Source organism: Rissa tridactyla, chromosome 8, assembly GCF_028500815.1.
Source record: "Rissa tridactyla isolate bRisTri1 chromosome 8, bRisTri1.patW.cur.20221130, whole genome shotgun sequence".
Lineage (NCBI taxonomy): Eukaryota > Metazoa > Chordata > Aves > Charadriiformes > Laridae > Rissa > Rissa tridactyla.
This window is the reverse complement of record NC_071473.1, coordinates 42,536,537-42,553,109: the sequence shown is the minus strand read 5'-3', so window position 1 is coordinate 42,553,109 and position 16,573 is coordinate 42,536,537. Positions and strand designations below refer to the sequence as shown.

General features: G+C 41.7%; 1 protein-coding gene across 1 annotated transcript in view; it reads left to right on the top strand.

The window, feature by feature from the left end:
* ST6GALNAC5 (ST6 N-acetylgalactosaminide alpha-2,6-sialyltransferase 5) overlaps window positions 1-14,248 on the top strand; it is a 72,711-nt gene extending 58,463 nt beyond the window's left edge. Inside the window, exons 4-5 of the mRNA XM_054213153.1 lie at window positions 5,300-5,407; window positions 12,717-14,248. Of these exons, the coding sequence (XP_054069128.1) occupies window positions 5,300-5,407; window positions 12,717-12,948 (340 nt within the window). The 3' untranslated portion in view covers window positions 12,949-14,248. The remainder of the gene's footprint in view (window positions 1-5,299; window positions 5,408-12,716) is intronic.
* The last annotated feature ends 2,325 nt before the right edge of the window (window positions 14,249-16,573 follow it).

Sequence of the window (16,573 nt, the reverse complement as noted above, 5' to 3'; positions counted from 1 at the left end):
CAATTTCAGATCTGCTCAGAGGGACCATCACACCCATTAAATCCTCTGCCTCATGAGTTGTAATACTGTATGACATGCCAAACAACATCACTTGTAACATAAGTAAAAAATATGCATCAAAATAATTTGTATGGAGCATTGCCTCATCAAATTAAGACTACCAGAATCTGGATGTACTGTTTATACAGCCAAGGAGGCAGGAGCTGTTTAAATCTCACTTTGGGGTAATATATGTGAAAGTTTTTTTACTGATTCTGAAAAATCAGAATGGATAGGTTATGTTTTCTTATAGAGGAGATGCCACCATTCAGTGAATTATAATAGCTGTTTATTGAATTTAAGCATTCTTGGAACATTGCAGCTGTAAAGCTTCGTGTAAAACAAATAAACATTAGTCATACATTAGGTGCTTCAGAACAGTTCATCTTGTATTTCCAACTGGGAAAACGAAAGTTATTATGATAGTTACATCTTCATGAGACTGTTTATGACTTGTAGGCTGATCTTCAAATCGAATTTTTAATAAGTGAGCCACTGCAGGACCTGAGCACTTTCACATATAACGTTTGAAAATGGGCATTTAAACCAACGACTTCCTAGCAAGAAATACATTTCTTTTTAATGAACTATTTTTTACTTATTAGATATGCTGCTGTAAAAATGGAGCAGGGTCCCCACTTATGTACAAATGAAGAGGTAGGTTTATTGTGGAGTAACTCATGGTGAGATTTTCTAGCTTCACAAACACTATCCACAAACACCAAAGCTTGGAGCTGGGCTCGATCCTCTTGGGGACGGGGAGGACTCAAGAGCACAACTTTGTTTTCTGGGCTGCACAAAAAAGGCAGAACCAGTGTTGGAGGAAACTGTCGTATCCTCTGAGCTGATGGCAACTGTATCTTTGCTTCGCATTTGCTGCCTTTGTCATACCCTGCATGGTTTGTTTGCAGAGCTCCGTTCAGTCATAGTGGATCAGACCACGTATTTAAGTTCTTGATTGACTCACAGTAACACTAGAGCACACAGTAACTCAGTCAGTTTCTTACCATTGAAGGTCCTTTTCTCTTCATCCTCAAATCGGTGCTTGTGAGTCTCTGCCAGAGACTCTGCCTCTGCCAGAACGACAAGGAAGGACAACAAGGGGAAAAACCCTGCCAGTTCTGATGCATTACTGTCTTTTCCAGGTTTGTTCACCCTGAGCAGAGCAAAGTGAGAAGGTGAATTAAGCATTTGAACCCTTCAATAAAATTGCAAAGTAAATACTGTATGCCCAGTGTTTACAAAGGCATGAAAGTTAACAAAGCTGTAGTTGCACTGTAACATGGGCCATCATCAGCCCTAAGGGGCAAACCCTGTACACAAGGAAGGAACGCTGCCACCTCCTTTCCTGGGCTACTCTTTCAGTGTAATACCACACACAGTCCCCTGTTCTAAGGAACAGCTTACCTCCTCTGCTTCATTCTGGCCAGTTCTGCCATGGGGAGCCAGGGTCCCATTCCTTTCCTGACACCAGCTGTGCAATCTCCGGCAAGCTGGTCTTCCCGGTTCTGCATCACCCATCCGGAGCAGGAGGCCTATAGCTGCGCATGTGATTAAGCCATTTCTTTTTCTGCACAGGCACTGCGCTCAGCCTTGGCTCCTGAAATATTCTCAAGGCATTTGAGACATTAATGACATTATAACAAGTTTATAGCGGACTCCGTCATGGGCACCCTGCACTCCCAGTGTGAATCAAGGGCAGTTGGACGCTAGCAAAATTCAGCCTCCTGAACAGGTCCTGTTGCTTTTAAGAAATTGCAGGCTCTGCTGTGTATGAACTGCTCCTTTAGAGGGCATGTACAGCATATTTGAAGGACTAAGAAGATTAAAACGGGAGATGAAAATAAATGAATAGGCAGCACAAAAAAAGAGAGGGAAGATGAAAAGAAACACGGGTAGGAAGGAATTTGTAAGGGAAGAAAATTTATGTAGCTGTAGGGGCAAGAGCAGAACATTGTACAGCCCAGAATGTTGCTGTTCCCTGGGAGGTTTCTGCTGAGCTCTTGACATTAGTGCCTGCAAAAAACAAAGGAGGGAGAGAGAGGCCTGATTGCAAGGTTGCAATAATCAAACTATTCATTTCTGTCTTGAAAATGATGAGAAAAAAAGGTAATTTGATGTATTGTGCTGTTTGAAAAAAAGCTGATTTTGAAATGAAGGGAAACCTTCAGAAAACATTGCCAGTTAAATAGTATGGTGAATGACAAAGGCTGCAGAGCGATATACTTGGTATTATAAAGTAACTGTACTTGAAAATAACTTTATAATTGAATAAGGGTACATTAAGAAAATATGATTCAGAACCAATATTATAGTAATTAGATAAAGGAAGCATAAATGAAATAACTGCAGGAAGAGTATTTCCACAGAGATTATAAATGAGATTTTGGTGGAGCAGAAAGGCCTTTAATTGTAATTTAGTGTGCACTACAGAATTATCAGCACCGTGTGTTAGTTCATCGTATAAAAGAATATCTGATAATTTCCCCTAATAAGCACATGACAGTTCTTCATATTCTTTCATTACAGCTGATTAGGTATAAAAACAGTATTCTTTTGTTGGACTCTTGTTCGGATCTTTTATGAAAAGGGAAAACACTGTAACCCTGTTTCCATATTGCTGTCCTACAGACAGGGTATTTAAAGAGGACAAAGCGGTACTTGAGTTAAGTTTTTATAATTTTTATTTTGTTGTTTAGCTTTTAAGCTGCTTTATTTAAATTCAATTATTCTCCTATTTATTGCAAACACTGAATTACAGCATAAGTGCGTGTAAGCAAAAAGCAAACTGACCCGGCAGACAGCGTAGCTAGGCTGCCTCACCTGGGCAGTGCAAAGCCCAGCCACTTCAGTCATGGTCTAGATAGAACTGCTCCCTCCGCTTTGGAATGTGAGGTCTTAGGCACCTAAACCAGGCCTTGTGCAAGCTCCAACGTCATCTTAGCCTGAACACGTTCCTGCGTTATCTAGCAATTCATAGGCTCAGAAACTCTCAAGTGGCAGGAAAGCAAATTTTTTAGGCTTTTCCCTAGCTTTCCCTTTCCTAATAATTTTGAGACAAAAATTATTATTTACTGTTTTGTATTGCTGCATTGCCTGAAGGCCCCCACTGAGCTTGTGACCCAGCTATGACATTGTGACAAATTGCACCACCACCCCCCCCCAGCTTAAGTGCAAATTCAGAAAATAAATAAGGCCCCATAATTGGAACTAATGAGATGCTTAAATCATGTTACTCTCCAAATGCTAACTTAGCCTGAAAGTCTGTATGTCAGGAGCAGTAAAAACGTACGTTTCAGGAGTTCATACCTTACCAGATGACCCACAAGGACAGGACAAATCACCTAGGCTCCCCAGCATCCTTCAGGCATTTTTGGTTAAAGAATGTTTAGAAGTGCCTTTTAGGCACCCAGCATTGATACCACCACTTTTTTTTTTTTTTTCTTTGCAATAGTCTAATTCACTGAGGAAACAACGCACGAGGCATTCCTCAATCTGACAGTGCTCAAAACATCTCCCTCCTACTGCCCTGTAGGTGACCTACGTGGAACCAACTTGCTCAGCATTAGCTTGGGAAGCTGCAGGGTGGGCTCTTGCCTGCTGAATTCCATAGTAGTGACTGCTGGCACTCGCTCGCAGTGGCTGTTGTGGCTTCAGGTCCCCGTTTCCAGGGCTGTTGTGTGTTCCATTGTCACTGGGTAAAGTGCAAAAGATGTCCTTGGAACTGGGCTCAGGACCTGGGATTCCCAGGTGACTGCTCTGATGAGACCCTCATGTTCTCTGCGCTGCTTTTTTTTGGGGGGGGTGTCACAAAATTTTGCATATGTCAGCCAGACATGGTGGAATGAAGTTAATGTAGGTTCCATGTTGGTACAATCTGACACAGCACACAAGCCAGCCAAGAGCCTGCACTTGCTCTCCAGTGCCTCAGCTTTAGTAAGAGGTAAAGGAGAGGCAGTCACTGTGACAGGCTCTCATCAGGAATCTGAAGCCTTTTTGGGACACAGATGACACAGGCTTGAAGTTCTTCCTGTGGGACTTTTCTAGCTGAGTGAGGAGCCATTAGGGACACCTGCTCTCTCCTTCTTTAACAGTATTTGAAAGGAGAACTTGGAGTGAACTTGTTTTCTCTGGAGCAGATACCTGACTGTGTGCCTCCATTTCTGAGAGGTGCCTGACTTGGTCCTGCGCGGCTCCCCTACATACGCCTTTATGACACCTTTAAGACGTGCTCCTCACTGGCATTGCCTTGACCCTCCCGTTCCAAGACTGCCAGCTCCCCCCAGGCATAGGGACAGTGCAGGAACTTAACACAGGACTGGGACTTTCGGTGCATGTGCCAGGCAACCAGTAACCATTATAGTGGCCAGGTCTTACACTAAACAGCAATGACAAGCAAATGCTAGAAAGAGGAGACATTAGTGTTGCCATTTTGCAGATAAGAACCTGTGATACAGCAAAGTTTAAGCACAACTTGTAAATCTTTTACATCTGTGAGCACTTATGTGGAGATATCTCCTATTTTGCGTAAATAATGCTGGGGTCAGTTGTGCTTCTTTTAAAGATGCGGAGAAGACTAGGCCAGGAGCTGCCTTAGAGGGCTCCCTTGCAGCACTGTCACTCGTATTCAGAGGTCCCACCAGGTGGGGAGGGGACTTAGGGCAGGCAGAGGGGTAGCACCTAGGATGAAGGTTTCCCAGGCTGGCAGAGGGACAGGCAGAGCTGCCAGCAGTCACAGCGAGTGGCTGGGAGCTTCTAGAAACCAAATCATGGACGGGGTGGGAGGAAACTGGTTAGAGCAAGCACTTGAGGCCAGACCTGGCTCCAGCAGACAGGCTCCTCTGTATGCTGTGGGAGGCAGCATTTTAAGCAGCCCTCTTCATCCCCCGCGACGCGTTTTCCTCAGCACTAAGTGTGTAAGCTCCATTAGGTGATTATAGATGTGTATAGAATACTAGCAGAAGAATATAAATATAGGACATGAAGTTTCAGTCACTTAAGGTAAACTTGCCAAAAGGTCAGCTAAATATTAACATTGCTGTGCCCAAAATTAATTACAGCAAGAGCAGTTTCTGCATAGATTAGTCCACTGACAGAAGACACTAGCAAAATCATTAAAAGATGAATGAGCAAAGTAGTCTTGGTTGCCCAATTTTCATAACCTTTCACAAGAATAAAAAAAAAAAATGCCCAGCACTTGCTTCAGATATCTCAAGAATTATTTGTCAGCCTAGAAACTTAATTATGTTTTTGCTTTCAGGAAGATATCCAACACTTGGCTTAGCACGGGCTGGTTCACAATGACTATCGCATTAGAGCTCTGTGACAGGATAAATGTTTATGGCATGGTGCCACCGGATTTCTGCAGGTAGGATTTATTTTGGAACCATTATTAGCCAACAAGGTTGAATGTTACAGATAAATATCTGAATCTTTTAATTTTTTTTCTCTGTAACATGTCGTCAGTCCTCTTAAAGCAATTAATTAACATGTCCCAAGATCTGATTCTGAAAACAACAAACAGCATTTAATTATGTTATATAAAATATTTAAAAATTTTGTTTGTAGTGTGGGAGAATTAATCCATCTTGTTGGTTTCTTTTAGTCTCTGAATATTTATCAGCTAAAAGTAATGCAATAATTGGCATGAAATTAATCTGAAAAAAAAAAAGTAGTACTGGAAAACATTACTTTTAATTTGTTTTTAAAGTTCCCTCCAGTTAATAGAGGAACAGAGTTCTCACAGTGACTAGTTTCTAAATTGAACTTGCTGCACAACTCAAATTAAGGTTTTATGTCTGCCACATGAATCCCAATCTTCCAGTAAACTAGCTTCCTAAATAATCCCCATCAAAAAAAACCCAACCAGAATTTGGACCTGCAGAACAGAGGATCAGTCCTGTAATCACGCATTTTGGTCACGCAGGGTGTGGGCCACAAGCAGAAGAAGCAGCACACGAATTCTGTTGGTACAAGCTATGTGTTTTATGAAGTAACAGCATGTGTACGTTTTACGGCTACGTGGTGCCTCCAGCTGCATTCAAGGTTCAGGCCAAGGTGCTGGTTAAGGTTTCCTACTATGGATCAGTGATAGAGGGAAACAGTCTTCAGGACTTCTGGTACTGGGCCAAAATGACATTAGCCACGTGATACAAAGCACTGATCCAGTACAAATTCACACAAATTTGTTTTACATCAGCAATCCTTATGCTGACTTAAGTATCAGCTGTCCATCCATTACTAGCCTAGCACTCTGGCCTTTCAGAAACGAGGTTTTGTGCCCACACCTAGTCCTGATCCCACATGCACCGCTGGGTGACCCAGCAACGCCCAGAGCTGGTACCGGCAGTGAGGAACGATGGCATCAGTGTAACGATTCATTGGCTGCTCATGAATCCCTTTCACTAAGAAGTACTTGCTTGAATTTTCTGACACAAACTTCAGTGATCTCACTGAAGTCTGGTTCATTGACTAATTCAAGTTGCCTTTCAGGGGCAGGGGAGCAAGGCTGCGGTGACAGGTTAGCTCATCTATCAAAGAACAGGACTGCTTTGACTTTCTTCTGAGCACTGAAAAAGATCATTCGGGAATCTGCGTTTGTCCCGGGCACATAGTAGAAATCCCTGAAGAAATTACAATATAAAATGTCAAGACTAAATTCCACTTTGTAAGAATTTCTACAAATTATAACAAAACACTGATGATAAATGCTGTGATGTACTGCCAGATTTCATCATGAATTCTCAAGGGAAATAACAAACTAGATCAGATATTCCAGACAACATAAATGCCTTCCACAGCACAGCACTTCAGTTCCCCTCACTGCAGCTGGCCAAGACACACTTCTTCACTTTCTGTAAGCGGCTGGTCTGGCTTACCCAGAAGTGGCTGTATTCTTTTGGCACATGGAAGTAATTCTTAAACTAATGATCTAAAAATGTAAAAGACAGCAATTCACTGTAAAGCAATGCTTAATCCTAACTATGCAGGCAAAGCTGGATTAGTTTAGATACATATACTTAATTTAAAATAAACAGCCGTTTTTCAAGAGAGGCTAAAATTGTCATTGATACCATATGAAAGGCTTTTATAGAATCGGTACACTGAAATCAAATGGATATACTATTAAATGATAACACAAAAAGACTGTAATCTGCCCTACCATTGATAGCTATAGTAATGCTCACAGCCTGCATAAAAAAATCTTAACACAAAGGTACACTTACCAGGTCATAAAAAGGGAAAAGGTCATTTCTTGATCAAAGGAATATAAAGTGTCTTTACTTCAGATGTATTCTCCAGATGATGAAGGGGAAAACTGTCATCGTTGTGCCTGGAAGAAGCTGTCCATGAAAAGCTACGAAAGGAACCTCTTGCCGTAAATAGTGTTAACCGTCTTGGTTTGCTCTTCAGCTACTCATTAAGAAGTTAAACAGTGCTTCCGTTCAAAGAAATAAGACAACAAAATAGAATAGCAGAAATACAGAAATATTCTGTATTTTTATGCCATGTTTCCTGGTTTTCAGTCAGACAAAATAGAAAACCACCATTTAAAAAAGAAAAAAAAAAAACCACAACAAAAATCCCCACCCTACCTCTCTCGTGTGTTAGAGATGGTAGAAGTACTTAGTTGCTGTGCATCTAAGGAATCATTAAGATTTAAAAAAAAAACCCACCACAATCTTTAATTCTATTCAGAGTTAATATCACCAAATTTACAACTTCAGCAGATACCCATTATTTTTTAAGTATTAATTTGTGGAGTAGGTAATGAGCATGGGTGATCAGTGTCGTGGAACTAAATTAGTATCACATCCGTAACGTGAAGGACATCTCAAAGGTATCGTGAATATCATACTGTTGATTCTGCTACAAATTATTAGCTTAAGCTCATTAACCAAATTGCTTCCCACCCGTGCAGGAAAAATAGTCTAGTGAAGGAGTCTGGAGTACAGACTAAAAGATTTGTCACTATTAATTGCAACAACGTGTTTTGGATTCTTTTCTATTTACTTTCCCTGGACATTGATTTTTATAGCTGAACTGGAATTGGTGACCTGATTATTATAAATTTCTAGGAGTTTACAGGAAAGCTATATGTAATATCGAATCCCTTGGCTACAGATTGATGCTGTAGTAAGGGTTAATGGCTTTGATACCATTCTCGTGCTGTTAAATACATCTGACTTGCGCATTCGAGAAGAAGATGAAAGCGTGTGCTTCCGTGCACATTGCAAAGATTCTGGAGAGCGTGTGCTTCTCTCGCTCTTTTGTCGCCAGGAAGACAAGCCATCTTGCGGTATTTTTCCCAGTGCCCAGGGATCCAATCCTAGCCTGTGCTGGAGCAAACCAGCACCCCAGATGGGAAGCATTTCCCTCTCCGAGCTCCCTTTGGCAGCCTGCCACATGCACAGGGCTCACTCCTCAACTGGGACGTGGAGGATTCTGCTCTCGCCTCCCTGCATCAGCAGCCAGATTGCGGCGCACAGACATCACCCCCGTTCCCGAAGGCGCTGCAATGCTGCTGATTTTCTTTGTGGCTGCTCAGCACCATCCCTGGGAAGGACACAGACAAGCCTTAATGTAGTTTGTAGCGACTCCAATCCCTGTCGCAGGGAGAGCAGAGAGAGGTTGGTTCCTTGCAGATGTCTCTGGGTACTCACGCACACAGGGAAAACTCAGGGTGTTGGTGAGAAGAGCCCTCTTTAACCCTCCCTCCTCTTCATGGGCCTTCAGGAACTCACAAAAAAAAAGTAAAGCTTAATTCTGAGCCTTATTTTACTAATATGAATAATTTTTGCTCCGATTATGGACCCAGATCATTTTCCTCTAAGAATCCTCATTTGACTGCCAGGCCATTTCCTGTCTGTGATAATTTGCCTGAAAATTGGCATTTGAAATCCTTTAATCTACTCCTTTGGGTACAGCTTTTAAACGTAGTGTTTTCTTACCTCCCTCTCTCTGTAAGTCAAGTGCAAAGAAGCAGTTGTTGCTAGTTGCATTTCCTGAGACTTACCAGGTGCTTGATGGAAGAAGGGGTGCCCACAGAATTGTGATCTTTATGGGAGATAGTCATCCCTTTGGTCCATATGCCCGGATCTCACCTCATTACCTTAACAACAAAATGCATAAATGGTTTGGAAAACGGCTGGTATGGAGGTCAAGGAAATGGGATCCTGGGAATAGAAGGCAAGAAATTATCCAGAAATCTTAATAGTCCTGGCACAGCACCTTGCCCATCACTCAACATATTAACGAAACTTTACTCACCCTTCAAAATATGAATTATTTTACAAAGCGTGTGAGTATGGATAGTTTTAGTGGGTTGATTTATAATGGCTCTTCATTCGTAAAGGAAGAGGTTGGCCAGAATGTGATATGGGATGGCCTTGTTTTTCTGCCTTGTTTCTTTTGAGGCAATCGCTGTTTGCTGTATTTTCAGCTTTCGCTGTGGGTGGAAACCATCTGTGGGAAAATGTGCACTGAAGTGGCAAAGAGTAGATGAGTGACACTGGGTACAAGCACTTACACGGCTGCTGTGCTGGCAGGCTGTTAGGCAGGAAGTACAGTATATTTTACAGAGGAACTTTCCTAGATTCCTCCCAGCTGTGATATTAATATGCATGCAAAGTCTGACAAAATACTGATTAATGTCCAGTATCAGGCAGTGATAAAACAGCATCTGTTTTAATGTTAATAAATGAGGTGGCAAGCAATTTCCGTATAGAAATTACTCATGCATTTCATTTGCTGGTGACACAAGCTAATTGCAGAGTTAGAAGATAACACAGTACAGTTAATTTGGGTTATGGTGTAGTTACTCAAGGCAAGTTCAAATCCCAACCTTACTAGCATGCAATCTAGGGGAATCCAGAACTCCCACAGAAGGAGAAAGACTTCAGACAAAACATGCTAGATACCTAACTGCCTTTCAGAGTTCCTAAATCCAAAATAGAACATTTGGAATTTAGCCTCAAAACCTCAGTTAGCTGCAGAGTAGTTTTGGAGAGGTCTAAAACCACCAGCATTTTCCTTGTTGCATTGAATTCACCTCCAGTTCAGCCAATAGATGTGCACGCGAGCCTTCACAGCACCCACCAGGGGATGCCTGGACCCAACAGGGTTCCTCTGCCTCTCTCGCCTGCCGGGCCCTGTGCAGCAGGTGTTTCTGGGCTGTTTCTGATGGGACATTGCACAAAATGGAGTGACCTGTTACAGCCTCTGGAGCTAAGGGCATCCACTTAGGATACTCAGGTGTCAGCTTCAGAGCCTTTGATGTAATGTGGAACCCCTGTCTTCAAAAGGGAAACCCATTGCTAAAATATCCACTGGTAGAATACTGATAACAAAAGAGATAAAGTGCTTACTGGGAGGTACAGGCTTCAAAATGTGGCTCCAAAGAGGTAACAGAAGAGTGTAACCCTAGGTAAATACTAAGCAGAGTGAGGGAGAAGAAAGAGGACCACTGTTAAGACTTCTCTCCTTCCTCTCTGCGTCTGATCCACCTGCCCCCTGATTCCAGTTATCACTATCATCCATTGCTAATTCCAGTGTACAGCAAGGGAATAGGGAAGAGACAGACAGTGATTAACTTCCTGCTTTTTGCTCTTCCAGTTCACATTCTGCAAACCCAACTCAGGCCTTCATTTAAAAAAAAAAAAAAACAAAAAAAAAAGGTGGCGTGGGGCAGCAGAGGAGGATCCCAGCCAAACCTCCCTGGAGGCGTCGGGGCTCACTTTGCAATCCTGAGCAGTTACCTTCTTTCCACTGTGTCTGCAATTGTTCTAAGCCTGTTGGAGATACGATTTCAACTTTACTAATCCTAACTCCAAAGCACTAAATACCCCCCAAGCAATACAGGTTTACCCTCGAGAACACAAGAGTAAAATCCAGGGTCAGTGCGGAAAGGAAGAGCAGCCTAAATGAAGGGCAGAGGCCTATTTGTTTAGTAGTTCTTACGAAACAATAAATCACATTAAGATGTATCCTGTTAGATTTACCATACAAATGATTCATTTAAGAGATTATAATAAGAGGTCCAATGTATCAAAAAAGTATGTGAAAAATTAAGTGAAGATTGAGATCTAATAGCTGTAGCTAAAAAAAACGCATTCAATTTCTATATGAAGGGTATTTTTCACATTACAAATATGTTTTCTGTAGGTGAGGTATTGAAGGATTTCTTTTCACTCTCTTATGTATTCCGGTGAGAATATATACAAGTAAATTTAGAATCCATCTTATTGTAGAAATGTAATTTTATTGTTATTCTGGTCTTGTAAGATTGATCGCCGTGTTGTGTTACCAGGAAGCTAGATTGATTGAATTAAAACGTTAATCTAAGGTACAAATGGAAAGCAGCAGCAATATCATACATTACCACTGCATATACAATATGGATAATGGTAAAATAAGAAAAATTAGAGAATTGCGTAGGTGACAGAATTACATAGTAAAAATAATGACCAGGACAGAATACTGACAGATTGTGGATGCATTCAATTGAAAGTGAGCTTAAATATTAGCTCTTCAAAATGAAAATAATCAACTCTATATTAGAGCTGACAGCCCTGAATCTGCATGAGATTTCTTGCTCTGTACTAGGGTCCTGTTCAGCTCAGGCTTTAACGTAGAGCAGTTCCAAGGCTCCACTAAATGGTAATATTTGGATTAACTTTTCTGACACTACAAAATAGTTTGTTGGTAGCCAACTGTGGAGATCGGTACAATGGGTTATTCTGTCTGGGACAGCATCTCTCTCTGCATTTATGACAGAGATGGCTGTATGAGCCCTCGTCAGCCCCAAACGCCTGTGCCCGAAGTCAAAACAGAGTGGGTACAGTTTAATGCAGAGAATAAAACAAAAGGAGAATTAATCACTCTGGCTTATTATAATACAAAGGGTCTTTTACAGAATGTAACATCAAAACATTGAGGTTAGAACTGCTAAAATGAACTTTATCCCTAAATATCTAATTGGTCTTTGGCATATCCTATGTGTCACCACATGAGTACTGCATCTTCTGCTGGCTAATGCCGATGGGCTCACAAGGTCAGAAGGATACTGTGGGTGAACGGTTTTAATTTTTAGCTTAGATACATGAAAGTTGCCACCGTAAAATCAAAAAGAACTCATTTGTGCATCAGATGTTTGATTATAAACCCAGCCACAGCACTGTATCGCTGACCTGGCACACAGATAGGCTCATTGAAGTTGTGCACTCAGAACTCGAGCGCCGTGCCGGGAATGTTCAACTGAGCCGATGTGACACCGATAACCACCTCCCCGCCATCTTCCCCTTCCCTTTCTTCCCCCAGTTCAGCAAATACCTCTGCAAGGCTTTTTACAAATCACAATCTAGATATAAATCTCTTAAGCAGTTGGCTTCAAATTTCAGTAGTAACACAGCCCTGCAGCACACTCCCTTGTTTTTGAGCTCCTGCTGTCCTTTATTTAACTGAGAGGAGGGGATTAAAGGAGAGCAACAGAAAGAGCAAAGAAAACACCTCTGCCCCATTCTGATGTATTAAATATGCAAGAAAAATACAGCTACCTAGAAATTTGATTTAACTGGGAGAAAAAGTGGATTTAAGCACATCAGCTTATTAAAGATAGCATCTTTTCAATCAGTAAAAAAGAACATCTCAGGCTTCCATCTATTCTCTTTCTTCCACAGGGATCCTAATCATCTTTCAGTCCCTTATCATTATTACGAACCTTTGGGACCTGATGAATGCACAATGTACATTTCACACGAGCGGGGACGAAAGGGCAGCCATCACCGCTTCATCACAGAGAAACGAGTGTTTGAGAACTGGGCACGGACATTCAACATTCACTTTTTCCAACCAGACTGGAAACCGGAACCACTCACTGTAAATCACCCCGAGATTAAACCGGTGGTCTGAGGGAGGAATGCACAAGACCGCAGTCACAGTCACCCACTGCGTCAGCCTCCGGGGTGTCGGACCTTCTGGGACAGCAAGGCAGCCGAGAGGAGAAGGGCAACAGGATTTGCAGCTGATTAACTGCAACAAGAGTCAGGAAGTTGCGATGAAGGAGCGGAGCGAGAGTACTTTCTGTCAAACTGTGTATTAATCCAGTATATAGCCTTTTCTGGCCATCTGACTTCCTGTATGTGTATGTGATTTGTGAAAAACAACTTGAGTATCATTAACGGATGGTTAATTCATTATGGTTTTTTAAAGTACAATGCCACTGAATTTTCATAGTGAAAACTTACGCTATTTATTTAATGGAGGTTTTTTATGCAACCTAGGCCAGTATTTTTCTAATTCACAGTTATGTGGTTGTCTATCTTTCATAATCTTTCAAATCCAAAATTAATATTGCCGATGGTTTGAAAGGCCTAGCTTTTTATTTATAAAATTTGTTTGAAAAATATGATTCTATATAGCATGTAATTAATATTTGATCTGGAAATGTTGCATTTCTTTTAAAAATCTTGGGCTTCGTTCCAGCCTGAAGCCTTTAACAGCAAGAACGGTCCCATGTGCAGATCTAGCTAACTTTACATTCTGACATCTCATGTTAATATGAAAACAGTAGTGAAAATTCTGTTTGATATTAATGTGCATTTGCTGCTGTGCTATTGGGCTGCTGTTTTTTAATTAGGGGTGGGAGGAAGGAGGGCAAAGTTTATCCAAAAAAATCCCTTTCTGTAGCAGCATGCTTTTTGGTGACGAGACCAGGCTAAGGCTGGAGGGCTTGTGTTCTGTTTTGCCTCCTGCAAGAGGCTGGGGGAGCCGCCCTCCTGAGGCACCGGGCTGCAAACCCGGCAACAACGGCGTGAAAGAACATGGCCAAGTCTCTGAAATCAAGAAGTTATGCTACCAGGTACTGCAACACCAGCCACGCTAGCCAAAAAGATTACAACGCTGTACCTGCAAAATTCTCTGCCTCCCACTGTTCCAAGGTCACTGCTGATCTCGGAGATCCTGGATCACACTGAAGTTGGGATGTGAAAAGAGTTGGACGTATATAAAATTATCCCCCTGAAAAGAGCAAAGTTACACTTGGCAGTTTTTTGGTGAAGTACACGTGCGTGGCCAGGCCCTGCAAAGCAGGGGGATGGACAATGCTAGTGCTGTATGTGGAACTCACAGTGTGAATGACTGGGTTACATTTGGCTTGTGAATAAAGAAGATTTCAGTTACAGTATTATTTTTCCTTTTGCCTGACAAATACTAAATCTCTAATTTCTTCAAAGTAATCAGTAGGAATAATTACTGCATGACACATTACAGCTCAGGTGACGAAAGGTGTCTCTCATTAGACAAATACTAAAGCTAGAACAAAGGCAGTACCTTAAAACACCCAAGTCCAAGAAGCTGAACCTCAGAGGTGATATGTAGAACTGGGACCAAACTCACCATCATTTAAACCCACTTATGACCCGCGGTCTTCCTCTTTCCAAAACTGGATAGCAAGAGCTGCAGCTGCCCCGTGTCCCCGATCCTCTGGGGACAAAGTGAATTGCCCTGTCAGGGGCAAAACAGCGTTACCCCTGTGACACCGCCTGGACCCGAAGAGCAGGCCTCCAAGGGCCACGCTCCTTGGTGCAGCCCTCCCCGCTATCCAAGAGAAGAAACTATAATCTATTTTGCCTTAAAGGTTTTCTCTTGGTGTTCTTCCTGGTACGCTCCACTCGGCCTACAAACGGAGGGCAGAGCTCTGCTATTCCCAAGTGCTTGTGACCTGTCTCTTGTCAGCTGGTGTTTAACTCCCCCCCTTTCACTGACTCTGCTTTATTCCTTCCACTTGATTTCACAAAATTCTACAAAAAACCAGAATGGATTTTGAACTAATGGCAATTTGAACATCCCTTTCAGCATGTGTACTGGGGCACGTATCCAGCATATACGGCTCAAATTGATGAACTCTGTCAAATTGATTTAGAGATCACTTCTAATGTGACTGCAAGAGACGGTACAGATGACAGTAGGTCCTCTGATGCCACCATCCTTTTGTTATTTTATTAGTGATATAATAATAAAAAGATCTTGTAATTCTACAATAGAGCTCCTAGTTTTTCCACTAATCAAGGCCTGCGGGTTGTGTATGCTAAATGTTTAGTTATGTTATTGTTAAAAACAGGTAACTTTAAAATAGATTACACTGATCTACTTTTAATATTCAGCAGAAGCACGGGGGCTTGGCCAGACTGCGTTGTGCTCCACACGCTTGTTTCCTGTCTGCAAGGCTGGTCAATACCAAGTAGATCAGATGAAGCGCTAAGAATGTGAAGAAGAAACGTTGGATAAATTGACATCAGGTCTCCCAACTTCTAACAGAGTGAAGCTAAGGATTGTAATTATTCCTTCTTCAGTTCCTGTTACTAGTAACTACGTGTTCTTGTTAGCCGTATACACACTCAGTCTTTTTAAACAAACCAAACCCCAAACTCACTTGAGTCTCATCAGCTTCTTGTGGAGTTTCAGCATGTTTCCCCATCTAATTATAAAAAGTTCGAAGGAGTATTTTCTAAGAGTAAGTCACACCTGTACATAGAAAATTCACTACAAAAGGAACTGGATGAAGCCAAGGAGCCAGCAACTTTTAAATAGGACTGATCACACAGATTTATATGGAACATAAATCCAGTGCAAAAAGCACAAATAGGAAGAGTGCAAAAGAAAAATAAATAATTTTTAAAGTGCTGCAATTTTAATTTGCAAATTACTGATGTATTTTTCTATAAAAGTGCAATTTTTGAACTACACCATATCCTGCTACATTTCAGCCTGACGTAAGGTTTTATAGCCTAGTTATAAACCAAACAGATTTATGATAGAAAATGCCGTCAGGCCAGAGATAAGCGGCACAAACCAGGCACTGCTGCCATTCTCTGGTTTATGCTGTCATCTTACACTCTTCAATATAATTTCATCGATTCATGATCTTCAGCGCGCATCATTTCACATATTAAAAACTGTTGCAAAACAGTGTTTACAGACATCAGCAGTTTTAAGATCTATGTTACTTTATTTCTGAACTCCTTGCATACCTTAATGCTTTCATGCTTGGCTTCATCAGAGTAGCTATTTTTCATCTCAAAGAACCAAAGCTCTTAAGCCATGGTATGTGCAACGGGAATTGAGGATGATAAAATATCTCTGCAACTAAGAACAGAAAAATACAACCATTCTTTCTGTTATTTTGGCACAGTGGTTGGAAGATGCCCAGCTAACAGCATCATGATACAAAGCAAAAACACAACGCACTTTGAGAAAACCTTCCATGCGAAGTGTTGAAGCACCTCAGAAAGAGGTGTCAGTACCATTTCTTCCTGGGTAAGGAAGCTGAGGAAAGGGGAGGTTAAGAAACTTACTAAGACCAAGTTGCAGCCTTAGCACTGTGTTTTAGATGAGCCTCGGGTCTGCTGACAGCTACCCTGTAGCCAGTAGAACACACAATAAGAATTTCAGATATTAAACATACATACAGACGAACAGGAGTGTAAACTGATAACATTCTGCAGGAGGTGCTTACCTGGGTCTTGTCCTGCAGTAT